Source organism: Scophthalmus maximus, chromosome 3, assembly GCF_022379125.1.
Source record: "Scophthalmus maximus strain ysfricsl-2021 chromosome 3, ASM2237912v1, whole genome shotgun sequence".
NCBI lineage: Eukaryota > Metazoa > Chordata > Actinopteri > Pleuronectiformes > Scophthalmidae > Scophthalmus > Scophthalmus maximus.
In genome coordinates, this window is record NC_061517.1 from 25251368 (window position 1) to 25264701 (window position 13334).

Genomic DNA, 13334 nt, shown 5'->3' on the forward strand with positions numbered 1-13334 from the left:
TAAGGGGGGGTGGGCTACTGACACTGTGTATGTATTTATGGGGTCCAGATTCTTGTGCAGGGCTCCTGCCTACTTTATTAATAAGAATAAGAATAAGAAGAATAAGAATAAGAATTGTAATAATTGTAATAATAATAAAAGTTTAAACAACTAAATCTATGTTTAAATGTCTCATTTGAGACGGTACAGTTTCCGGCAGAACGTTTTTTTTTGTACCTCAGGTGAGCCATTTCATCCGAGAGGGCGGTGACGTCACGCGGAAGGGGGCGGGGCGCAGGTGTCGTAAACGTGCGCGCGCCCCCCCCCCCACAGTCGCTCGTGCGCACAGGTGATCGTCAGTCGCGCAGCGCCGCGGATCCGTGGCGGACATGGGCAAGATCCAGGAGTTCGAGATCGCCTTCGACCAGAACAAAGTGGTGTACGGCCCCGGCGAGTCCATCTCCGGCACCGTGCGCGTCAGACTGGGCCAGGCGCTCACCTGCAAAGGTAAGAGGCCCCCCGCCCGCCCGCGCTGGGCCCGGGGCCCGGGCGGCCCGGGGCCCGCGGGCTCTGCGCCTTCCTCCGGCTGGTGGGAGAAGAAACAAGGAAGTGATGGAGGCTGTCGAGTGGCGAGTGAATTTCGCCTCGGAGCTTTGGCGACTGTGTTAAAAACAAACGTGCGACACGTTGCGCTGCGACGGTTAATCGATTAGTAATCGACTAGCGAAGTGATCGCCATCTTGTTTTAATAGCCGATCAGTCGGTTCAAGTCCAAAACTCTGTGAACACGTTCTGGTTTCTCTGCTCCTCTGTGGCAGTGAAATATATATAGTGAATATCTCTGGACAAAACACAAACATCATCCCGGGGGTTTTGGGGGAAACACTTGATTTTGTTCTATGGACCAAACAACGAATCGATTGGTCGAGAAAATAATGACCGATACATGAAAAATAATATGGTCCGATATATAATGTGATATAACTGTGATCCGTCTCAGTGTGAGAGATTTTTGCTGCTGTCCCAGACCCAGCGACAGGGACGTGACTGGGACCGTTGGGAGGCCATGAGGCCAAGCCCCCCCCCCCCCCCCAGAAATATATTCTAATAATGGGACAGTTATTCAATATTTTACCATGACTTAAAATGGAAAATAATTCAGATTTTCAATCATTATTATTATGATTATTATTATTATGATGTCTGTTTTCAGTTCCAACAAAACGTTTCATGCACTAAGAGGCACATCAAAGTATAGAAGGTGAGAACTGGGGCTGCGTATTTTCAATATCGATTAATCTGCCGATTCTGTCGATTAGTTGTTTGGTCCAAAAACTGTGAAAAATGTCAATCGTGTTTCCCCCAAATCCCGACCCTACGTTTCGTGTTTTGACCAAAGATGTTCAGTTTCACTGTCACCGAGGAGCAAAGAAACCGGAACATAATCACAATAATCACATTTAAGAAGCTGCAATCAGAGAATTTTGACTTTTTTTCTTCTTCACAAAACACACTTGAACCGATTGATCGATTATCAGAACAGTCGGCGATTAGTTTAGTCGTCGGTTACTCGTCGATGAAACTGTTGCAGCTTTAGTGTGAACGCGCCCGAGACACACCGAGGACGCGCTCGAGGTCTGATCACGTGCCGTCACTTTCATAACGACCCCGAAAGTGTGTTTGACGTTCACGGTGACGTCGCGGTGTCGTCCGTCTAGTTTTGTCCGACTGGGAATGAACTGTACGCCGCCGCGTGACGCCAGAACAAGGAACGAGGTCTCGCGTGCGACAACATGGAACCTGCAACTACTTTGCGGAAAGAAAAAAAAAAATCCCTTCAACACTAGTATGAAGTTCTTCTAAAATAGTGAATACGCAAATGTAAAATATCACCACTGCAGAATCAGTGAATTAGAAAGACTTTTTACTTTTCTCTCTCTGTGTGTGTGTGTGTGTGTGTGTGTGTGTGTGTGTGTGTGTGTGTGTGTGTGTGTGTGTGTGTGTGTGTGTGTGTGTGTGTGTGTGTGTGTGTGTGTGTGTGTGTGTGTGTGTGTGTGTGTGTGTGTGTGTGTGTGTGTGTGAGTTTCTGTTTGAGTGCTTGTGGGGCCTCCAGTCTGTTTACATTCCTCCTCAGGTAGAGCTGGTTCGACCGTCGGCTCCCAGGTAAAAAAAAAAAAACTCTCTCTCTCCACGCCAACACTGCGAATCACTGATGGATTTGTGAAGTGGGTTCGGCCGTGAGATGACAAGTGGCATTGCTGGGCAAATATTTGCATTGCATTGAAAATCAGATGTCATGAGTCAGTGCGGCTTGCCTCAGACACAATGCATCTGCTGAGGTTATTAAAGGACTGCGGCGAAGGGCGTACCATGGACTGTTCCCACCAGTCCTTTGCATTTACTGTATATAGTTCAGTGTCATTAAAAATCAACACCATTAGGTCAGATGTACTGTTGTGTTTAAACTGATTCAACTGTCACATCACTGTTTCGACGCCGTGCTTTATGAGGATATGTTTTATGAAAATCCACACTCATACAGAGCTGCCCGACTACGACGAGTACGACGAGTATTAGGGCCACAATGAGAGCAAAAAGATTTAAGAAGGAAGTTGTAATATTACGAGATTAAAGTCGTAATCTCAGGAACAAAGTTGAAAATTTACAAGAATAAAGTCTTAATATAACACGTTTAAAGTTGTAATATTATGACAGGAAAGTCGTAATTCAACGAGAATAAAATCGAATAATTTGAGAATAAAGTCGTGATTTTATGAGATTGAAGTCGTAAATGATTGTTATTTTAGTGGAGGAATGTCAGAAGAGCAGTCCCGTGTGTTAAAATAGGGAACGTGGAGAAACTTTGAGAAGCTACTGTACTTCAGTTTAGGTCAACGAGCAAAATCATTAAAGAAACGCTCAACAGTGATAACATGATATTGAACGTTCCTGTTGTCGGTGTGGCACCACACTAGAGAAGGTGTCAGGGCTCACGCCTGTTTCCTGGGTTGCAGTTATTTTTCCGTGATATAATATTAAATATAATTACAATATTTCTCGTAAAATGACAACTTTATCATTATAAATTTCCGACTTAATTTTGTATAATAGCACGACTTTATTCTCCTAATATTACGACTTGATTCTCGAAGTCTCACTTTTATTTTTCTCCGCTCAATGTTTTTGTGCGGTCAGATTGCAGTCAGGTAGTTATTTGACCTCATGGCCGTGAGGGGCGCGAATGCACCTGAGATGAATTGTCGCCGGCAACGTTGTGACCACACTGAACACAAGACACAAGCGTAAATGCAATTGTGTTTAATATGTGTGTATCTTTATATATGTGTGTATATAAATGTATATATGATTCTGAGATGTCTTTATGACAAAGAAATGTAATTGAGGCTTGATTTTTGAGTTTAACCATGAACTTGATCGTAAAAAACAAATAAAAATGACAAATACAACCATATCAATTGAGCTTGAATCAAGAAAAAAACATTTATTGAACCTAAAATGTAAAGTGTACATTCAGTCCGCCACTCACTTGACCTATAAGCGAACCACAACGTCGCCGACAGAAGAACATCGTTCCCAAGAATGAGGGAATAAATTAGCTCCATAAAATGCTTCTTTAATAAAAGAAAAATAGATATTCACATAACTGTCCCACATTGCCCCACGTTTGGTTTGTTGGGATCTGGTCCCCCGAAGTGCACTGTGCACACTTCATGTTCAGACTAGACATGGATAAAAAAGAAGTGCATTTGCATATTGTACGTGCAAAATAGACGTGATGAATACGTCTTTTATGTCCTATGAATACATGGAAAAAGACAAAGACAAGAAAGATGAGCCATTGCTACCTTGTATTCGACCTCGAGACATTGAGCTCTCTCATTGTGTGATTGTACCTGGAAACAAAAATGAATCGACATCGACGGATGGACATGGAATAAAAACTTTAGAAGAGCTGCATCCCACTCTGACGCTGGAAGCGTCACGCTGATATACTACAGTACACTAGCAGTGTTCATCCAGCGGCTGGAAATAGTCCCAGCAGTCCAGTGATCCGATATTTCACGTTTAGAAAAAGAATAGTAGAACTCTTGCTGCGACAAACCGGTCTGCCGGGTTGGATGTTGGTCGCGCCAACTCGACTTACTACGGGCAATTTGAACGTGGAAGGTTTGTTGAGAGCAAGCTCACCTGGGTTACGGACGTCCAACCAGTTCTTACTTCCTTCAGTTAAATGCAAAGTTTCATATAATCTCTTATCTGGGCTTTAGGCGAAACCCCCCCCCCGTGCCTACGTTTCCTCCTCCTGGAGAGGAAATGTTTCAATCGACTGTCTGATAACGTTGCTGTGGCTTAAAACCTGCACTTGTGCCCCCACCCCCCCCCCCCCCCCCCCCCCGACAGCCATCAAAGTGAACTGCAACGGCTTCTGCGGCGTCACGAACAAGGTCAACGACACGGCGTGGACGGAGGAGGAGCAGTACTTCAACAGCACCGTCTCCGTCGCCGACAAAGGTGAGCAGCGGAGACGCCGAGCGGTAAAGGGGGTCAACCCGAAGGTTAAACCCCCCCCCCCACCGAGGACACAAATCGCCAATTGACACTTTGCCCTTCGGACATTAATGTCTATGCACGCATTTTATCTAGACATTCACAGATCTATGCGTGCACTTATTATGGCTTGAATTACAGTTGCACGACTCTCCACTCTCAGCACGCGCCTGCAGATTCTTTCCAGAGCTGCGATGGTTTAATCGAGGAATCGATTAGTAATCGACTGCTAAATTTTAATCGCTAACTGATTTGATGGGGGGGGGGGGGGGGCGGGCAAAAACCCCTACTGTGGAAAAAGTGACCGAAGGGTGAGGAGTGTGAACGCGTCGTGCGGAGTGATTGTCAGCATATTTTCCCCGATCAACGTCCTCTCTCCTCTCTCCTCTCTGTCGCCCCACACAGGAACCCTGAAGCTGGGAGAACACACATTCCCCTTCAAGTTTCTCATACCAGGTAGGATCTTGGAGGTGATGAACGCTTGTCATCATCACACGTGTGTGTGTGTGTGTGTGTGTGTGTGTGTGTGTGTGTGTGTGTGTGTGTGTGTGTGTGTGTGTGTGTGTGTGTGTGTGTGTGTGTGTGTGTGTGTGTGTGTGTGTGTGTGTGTGTGTGTGTGTGTGTGTGTGTGTGTGTGTGTGTGTGTGTGTGTGTGTGTGTGTGTGTGTGTGTGTGTGTGTGTGTGTGTGTGTTGCTCTCGCATTTCCACCGCCTGACAGACAGGCCCGGGCACACCGCACACTTTGCCCTGATCCTGTTATGGTTCGGCAGCACGGGGGATGATGGAACTCTTATCCCATCGTTCACCCATCGGCTCACGAGTTCCGTGTGAAACATTTGCCCCTTGCTTTCCAATATTCGCTGGAACCAGCTCGACTTTTATCATGCCGAGGTGGATTAACATTTGGAAATTGCTACGGTTTAAAGGAAATCTGCCGTGAGGTGGGTAAAAGAAGGGGCGGGGGGAGGGGGGGACCCCGTGTGTACAGTGAGAGGGGTAACGCTCCATGAAGAGCCCAGAGGCCTCTGGATGAATGCCGCTCTGCAGTGGCGGATCTAGGGATGCGGTTGAATTGTCCTTCCGATCTGCTATTCCTAGACCTCAGTGGAAAACGTCATGAGGTCAAAGGAGAGGTGTAGAGGTGAACTCGGAGGACTGAAGCTGCTCAGAGAATCCGACTCCTCTGACACTAAACCACGTCGCCACGCGACGGCGGATGTTGTTGATGCGTCCGTCGTGGTGAAACTACGCATTTCCGAAGACGAACTGCAAAGACCTCAGCGGCTCCATCAGCACGTTTCAGTGTGTTTGTTATGATTCATATGTAACAGTAACGGACATGATGACGTGCGTCTCTTCGGGGTCATAGTCATGTATTAATCAGTCATTTAAAGAACTGGGTGAAGGAGTATGGATCTGAGCAGCGCCGTCGGTCCCGTGAGTTCACCTTGACACCTTTCCTTGACCTCATGACGTTCCCCTCAAGACCGACATCACATCATCGCATGATGTTCACGGGATGATGTCAGCCCGCCGTCGGCGTGTTCCGCTCTCCGGAGTACGCCCCCGGTGACATCAGCAACCTTTTCAGATTTGACTATGAAGCAACAACAAGGGAGTTTTTGACTGTGGCCGAACCCTGAGTCAATTAATCTAGATTGATCTGAAGATCCTGGGACGGGTAAGTCGGTATTAAAGGAAACATTTCGACGTCTTATGGTGAAGAGATCAATAACCTGGGTGGTCTCCGTGGTGCAGTCGCACGACCCCGGTTTATCCCGTCGTCCCTCCCGCATGAGACACAACTTGCGCTGAGCCTTTGTTCGGGCCACTCGCCCGCTGCCATTCATTCTTCCCTTGTTAAAAAAAAAAGAAAAAGAAGCCTCCTGCACGGTGAGACGAGGCACTTCACAGAAACTCAAAACCAGCCCGACCGGTCCCTTTTACTGTTGTCGGTCTAAATCCGTCATCCGAACCGCACGTGCGCGTTCGCCAGCCGGAGAGCCCGCAGGCGTCTCTCGGGACACCCTGCCGAGTCTGGTTTTCATGTTTGCAAGTAAAAAAGTCAAGAGGGGAACTGGTTTTCACGGGGTTACTTCCTGTGACTGTTGTCATCGTACGTTCTGCGTGCAACGAGTCAGTGACTTAACATGGTGAAATGATCTGCCACGTGTCAATAATACGTCGCTTCTTGGTGGGAAGAGTAGAAACTGGGAAAAGTGTATTATTCTGTTTTTTCATTTTGTCACTGCAAGAGATACAACTAAAGCTTACCCCCCCCGCCCTCCCCCCACAGCCACCGCTCCGACATCTTTTGAAGGCAACTACGGCAGAATCATTTACAGAGTGAGGGCTTTCATCGACACGCCGCGGTTCGCCAAGGACTACAACGCCGAGAAGGCTTTCTACCTGCTGAGCCTCCTGAACCTGAATGAAGTGCCTGACATATGGGTGAGACATTGCTTCCTTCTTGGCCCATGCCCCCATCCTCTCTACCGAGTTTCATGGGAATTTGTCCTGTAGGCTTTGCGTAATCCTGCTGACAGAGAAGAAAACACCCCGACAACAAACAACAGACGCTGCAAAAAAATAACCTCCTTGATTACACACACACACACACACACACACACACACACACACACACACACACACACACACACACACACACACACACACACTCTTATCAGTCACACTTTTATCAGTAATTAAGAATGATAAGGGGGAGCAACTAAACGATCCGAGGAAATGATGTTAAATTTATTGAAATAAAAGCCGACGTTATAGCATCAGCTGTTTATTACCCCTGCATAAATCACTTGGTTTCCTCCAACCCGCGCACCCCTCGCCGTGGCTTTCCAGATGTGACCAGCGCCGTCAGTCACTGTCAGCACTTGATAAATCCATGGTGTTTCCCCCCCTTCCCCCCCCCCCCCTTCCCGACACTGCGCAGGGAACCACGTCCTCTGCGGTGACCCAGCAGTTCACCTACATGCTGGTGAAGACGGGCACGGTGGTCCTGAAGGCCGAGACCGACATGAAGGGTTACACGCCGGGCCAGGTCATCCAGGTGACCGCCAACATCCACAACCAGTCCGGGAAGAGTACGGGCCACATGGCGGCCAGCCTGATGCAGGTGCAGTACAGCACACGCTGTTTACAGCTCAGGTCATGTTTTGCGCTTACAGACCGAAATAGATTAAACAACTTTTTCCAAATTTTCGTCGTCCACTTAATCTCACATTGTAGGCTCTTTGAAGCTAATACAATATTGTTATACCAATGTGTAATGTTCTCAGACTAAGGTCTATGGCTGCAACGACACGTCTACGTAATCGATGACGTCGATTGTGTAAATTTGTTGATTTCCTCGACGATTCGCTCATTGTTGCTTTGGGACAATATCTAATGTTTATTATGGCCAATTTTAGGAATCAGGGTAATGTTGTTCGTGTCACCATATTTATCCAAGTGCTCAACCTTAAGTGCGTAATGTCACCAACCAGGGTTTTTTTATGCCACGTTGTGGTATGAAGGATGCAAAGTTATTTTAACCAAATTCAATTGTTAAAGGTGACATATAATGCTCATATTCAGGTTCGTAGTTTTAATTTGTGTGACCACTTGAAAAGGTTCACATGCTCTAATGTTCAGAAAAGGCATCAGTGTTCTCACACTGCCCATTCCTGCAGCTCCTCTTTTCACCCTCTGTCTGAAACGCCTGGATTTATTTTAGCCCCGCCTCCTGATAAACCCCAGTCTGCTCTGATTGGCCATCTGGCCCGGCCTGTTGTGATTGGTCAACCGTCTTCAAAATGTGTAGGAAATGTCACGCCCCTTCTCACCAGAGAAGTGGAGATTCTCAGATTGCAGGTTACCCCCAAAAGAGTCCAACTGTGACATCACAGTGGGAGAGAAATCTGAACCAGTGGTTCAGAGCCAGGCAGTAGGGTTTAGCCAGCTCAGAAAAAAACGACAGGGTGGTCTTTTTGCATTATATGTCACCTGTAATAAAAACCTTCACGTGTTTTCAGAGAGTGACCTATGAGACGAAGAGGCCCACCCACGATGCGAGGGCCATGGTGGAGGTGGAGGGAGGTGTGGTGAAAGCCGGCAAGGAGGTGGAGTGGAAGGAGCAGATCATCATTCCCCCTCTGCCGCAGTCCTCGCTGGCTGGCTGTGAACTCATCAAGATTGAATACTATGTTAAAGTAAGATCTGCTCATATACACTGTCAGTGATTAAGTTTGTTTTTTGTGCTTTTGATCGACAACCTGTGTCGGACACCTTAGTATTGTTGTAATACAATTGTAGCTGCTGACCTTGCCTGGGTTAAACTGTGAACAGCAACCTTTTGCATATTCAGTGGAAAGAGCCATTGGCCCTCCCACCACCAACTCTTGGTCACAAAACAATAGGACATACATTTTATATTTGCAGATTAGTTGTTTAAAGCAATGAATTTACCACTTTAATCTCAGAGAAGTTTTTTTTCTCACGTAAGTTTACGACTTTAATGTCAGAAATTCTGTGTTTTTTTCTCCGCCGCCGTACAGACATCCTATCACCTGCCAATTATTTTTAGAAATGTTTTTCCATCCCAGATGCTGTTGTGTAACAAACCCCCGTCGGGTGACTTTTGCAGCAAGGAATTAAACGCAGTGCTCCCTGAAGTGGCCAATTTTAGGTTTGGTAATAATAATATATAATAACTATGATAATAATAATATTATTATCGCTATTTTAATGTTTATCCCCATCACATCAATATGGCAAAATAGTACAGAGAACTACACTGATAGTCACACCAGGATTCTATCAATGAAATGTATTATTTATTATTATTCATCATTATTATGATGAGTGAATATCTAGAAAAAACCCCAGAGTACTTTCCTGTCATTCAGAGCTTGGTGGACTCCAAAAAAGGCACCAGGCAATTTGATGAATCAGAAAATGTATTTGATGATTGACTGAGGAGAGAGGGTGAGCGTCCCTCTCACTTAGGATGGTCCTTAGTTGTCGTGCTGCTTCAATTGCAAATTAAGTATTAAAATGAAAAGTGCCTTGTCACAGAGTCCGAGCCTGAAAATGGCTCATTTGTTGTTCTATTGGCATAATTGTCACATTAATGGTCCAAGGTGAATTTCTGTGGATCTCTAATGGAGCACTGTCCACATTGGCCGCACTTCATTCTGCAAATCCTACTGTGTTTTTCTTCATTATGAGTTTTGCATTCTGAAGACAGCGTCGGCTAGAAAGCGATTCGAGAGGATCAAGCACATGATTGGGTTTGGTATGGAGTCTGTATTCTTGTGGGAAACGTAACCAACTTTCTCTTTTCCTCTGGTTAAAAAGGTCAGTCTCAAATCCCCTGACGTCTTGTTGACGTTACCCATCCACATCGGGAACGTCTCGCTTGACAAAAAACGCCACCCTTCCAGAAAAAGGGCACCCACGTCCTCCGCTGCAGCCGAGGATACGCCGACGCCGGCCGACGCCACCTCCGCCGCCGTTCCCACGCCCACCCCTCGCCCCGGCCCTAAACCTGCTCCCCGTCCCACCCCTCGCCCCAGGATGTCTTCCCATCAATCCCCCAGCGCACCTCCAGCGGAGTACCACCAAGGAGCGGAGGGTGGGGCTCCGGCGAACGATGGCTACCCCAACAAGCGGCAGTCTCAGCTGGTGTCGCCCAACGCTTTCAGCTATGCTCCGGGTCTGTTTTTCCCCCAGAACCAGCCGCCCAGTGGGCCTAGCGCTGCGCCAGGTGGGTTCGGTGGGCCCCCGGGGGCCACGGCACCTTACCCCCCTGAGAGTGCCCCTGGCTCAGTACCGACAACACTCATCCTGCCTCCGGACTACGGCACGTCAGCTTATCCACAAGGTCAGTTGGCATATACTCATTTTGTGCTCTCAAGGAAAAAAAGACACACAAACACATAAAACCGACCCGGGGGTCTCGAATGGAGGCCCAGACGCTGACAGGAGCATCTACCCACGGATGAGGCTCATGGAGTTGGGGCCAATGAACGAAGCATTTGTTTTGGTCTGTGATCCTGGTGAAAGTATGACCTCTAGTGCCAGGGAATATCGTGTTCATTACCTTTAAAGGAGGCGTGTTATGCTCATATTCAGGTTCATGAATTTAGTTTTTGGCTATTACTTGAAAAAGGTTTACATGCTCTCATATTCTGAACACACATCAATTTCATGTCAATACTGTCCATTTACGCAGCTCCTCATTCCAGCCTGGCGTAGCCAAACTAATACTTGACGATTTCCAAGGGGCGTTCCCAACGGACGCAGATGAAGCGCGTGACGTCTGTTGAGCGACGAGAAAATGTCAACGGACTATAGAGCAGAGAGGAGATGATGTGATGATGATTCCACTGTGTCCGTGAATGAGCGTTGTCGTTTTTATTGGGGGAGAAATCAGGTACCCTATTCAAATGCGCGTTCATCAGCGGCAGCCATTTTGGTGGTTGACAAAAGTGGCCTCCATCCGCGTCGTGGTGTAAACCCCGCCCACCATCAGATAATCGGTTGTGATTGGACCGGCAAAGTTTTCCTCCGGCCGGAGGGAAATCACCTCCCAGTGGAGGGGATCCAGACAGTATTCTGGCAGAGCAAAATTTATATGAGCTCCCGGAATTCGTCTGTCTCTCTATCCAGCCTCTGTCTGAAACGCTTGGTTTTACGTGACACCGTGATATCGCGTTGTTTACGGAAGCGTCGGCCGGACTACAGACGAGGCGTTTCAGGAGCAAGTGTTTTCTGTCGGGGAGAGGAGCTCCCTTTTACCGCGGACTTTGGGCTTTTTTTTTTTTTAACTCTGCGGATCTTTTTAAATAACCCCCCCAAAAAACAATTTAACACATTAAGGGAAAAGGGAAAAACTGAAAAAGCACAACACGTCTCCTTTAATCCCCCGAGTCCTCCTCGTGCGAGGACACTAAGTGACACCCGATGTTTCGGCCACTGGTGTTTGCTTGTCTGCGTTGCATTCTTCGAGGTTGAAGTGAAAAGCCAAAAGAGCTGCAACAAGTGTCGGAGAATTTGAATCTGCCCTGGGTTTTGACTGCCAGGCTGCATTCTGGCCACCCTGCCTGATTGGCGAAGGCTCTTGAGGCTTTTTGCGGTCTGCAAGGAGTACCAGGAAGAAAAGACTCTGGGGGGCTGAAAAGGGAACTGCTAATTAAGCTTTATGGGTAATACAAATTAACATTCATTAAAGCTGAATATAAATACAGCATTTGAACAAAAACACTATAATTTAACATTAGACATAAATAAGAAGGTGATGCACAGAGTTAGGCATTCATAGCAAAGCGAAATAAATTGTCAAAAAGTGTATGGACGATTGTACTTTTTGTTTCTTAACTGTAGTGACGACTGTGGCTGTCTCCTAAGGCGCTAACCCGGTGGTCTGATGGTGTCTGTCTGTTGCAGAGGCTCCACCTTCTTATGACGAGAGCTGCAACACATGAAGTGGACGGACGACGACCCAGGAACGCTCCCACCCGGTGGACGGCCGAGTCACTCTGAAGTCAAAAAGAAACTGTCCGACTGCGACCCGCTTTCAGTCTGTCTACCGTAATGATGAGTTCCCCGAAAAACGTCCCGTCGTCGTTTTTTGTTGTTGTTGTTTTTTTTCAAAAGTTCGAAGCAAATCGAACGAAAAAAAGGATGAAAAGACGCAGAGCAAACTTCGTTTGACCTGGTGTGGCGGGTTGATTTCAGGCCTCCGTCCCTGGTTTTTGTGCTAGTTTCTAAGTGTTTGAGAATCGGCATTTTGAATTGAAGTGAATGTGAATTGACCCTGAGACACAACCGCTGCTGCCCAGTGAACAAGTAGCTTAAAATAACCCTAGTGGGGGGGGGGTTGATTCTCCCCTTGCAATTTACCACCGTCCTTTTTTTAAAAATCAACATTTTACTTTAGTTTGTTTTAAGCACTTTGTATGAAAGGAAAGAGAACGTGACGGGAGTCAATTTTTAATTTTTTTTATTTCGAAGTATACGTCATCTGTGATGTCACGTTTGAAGGTTCCACGTAGGAAACGTGAAATGATTCATCTGACGTTTAATCGAATATTATTTTAGGACAGGGCAAAGAAGTGAACCTTTTTTCCCCGGTTGGAAACAGATGAAATCATCTTTTTTCTGCATATTTGAGACTAGATGAACGATGTCGTTTGGAGAGATCTTTTTTTTTTTTTTTAATTTGCCTTTTAATCAGGATTTTTTAAATGTTTTAGTTATTCAGCCTCTTTAGATTTCTGCCATGTCTGATCGTTTGCTTCTTTCGTGTCCTTGAACTGCGTTTTAATGACTGTAGCTGTAATATCAGTAGTTTAGCAACTGTTTCAATCACAAAGTCTTGCGAAATACATTTTTATATAAACATTTACACATTTCTGGATCTGATTAAGCCCCTCAAACACGCAGGCAAAAACTACGTTTATTTATTGTTTCGAGTTTTTTTCAACTGCTCTCTGGATTCTAATAAATCTGTTCGAAGGACTTTGTGTCGAGCAGTTTCTTATTTCTTATTTCTCACTCGAGTGTTTCTGTTCTTATTCTAGTATTACTCCAGGTCTGTCGTGAAGTGAGATATTTCGAGCCGTTTCTTGTATAAATTTCAATGATTACAGCTTACAGCTCATAAAAAAAAATCACAGATTCCAGTGTCTCAAAATGATAGCATATTTACGAAGATCAATTAAAAATCTTTTACAATGTCCAACTTCTTTTATGCCCTCAATACTTGGTCATGGCCTCTTTTAGA

General features: G+C 46.1%; 1 protein-coding gene across 2 annotated transcripts; it reads left to right on the plus strand.

The window, feature by feature from the left end:
• Positions 1-298: 298 nt before the first annotated feature.
• On the plus strand, positions 299-13069 carry arrdc1a (arrestin domain containing 1a). 2 transcript variants are annotated; one of them, XM_035640678.2, is made up of 8 exons: positions 299-486; positions 4402-4512; positions 4954-5004; positions 6846-7000; positions 7500-7682; positions 8581-8757; positions 9905-10430; positions 11933-13069. In XM_035640678.2, exons 1-8 carry the CDS (start codon positions 369-371, stop codon positions 11953-11955), a joined length of 1344 nt encoding a protein of 447 aa, XP_035496571.2. In that variant the 5' UTR covers positions 299-368; the 3' UTR covers positions 11956-13069. The 2 variants fall into 2 exon arrangements, with proteins under 2 accessions (XP_035496571.2, XP_035496570.2); XM_035640677.2 differs by having other exon boundaries at positions 11996-13069.
• The last annotated feature ends 265 nt before the right edge of the window (positions 13070-13334 follow it).

Excerpts from the sequence above, each read along its gene's own strand:
- arrdc1a (XM_035640677.2), top strand. The coding sequence starts at position 369 with ATGGGCAAGATCCAGGAGTTCGAGATCGCCTTCGACCAGAACAAAGTG. Across the intron at positions 487-4,401 it reads CCAGGCGCTCACCTGCAAAG|CCATCAAAGTGAACTGCAAC; the intron begins GTAAGAGGCCCC and ends CCCCCCCGACAG. Across the intron at positions 8,758-9,904 it reads AGATTGAATACTATGTTAAA|GTCAGTCTCAAATCCCCTGA; the intron begins GTAAGATCTGCT and ends CTGGTTAAAAAG.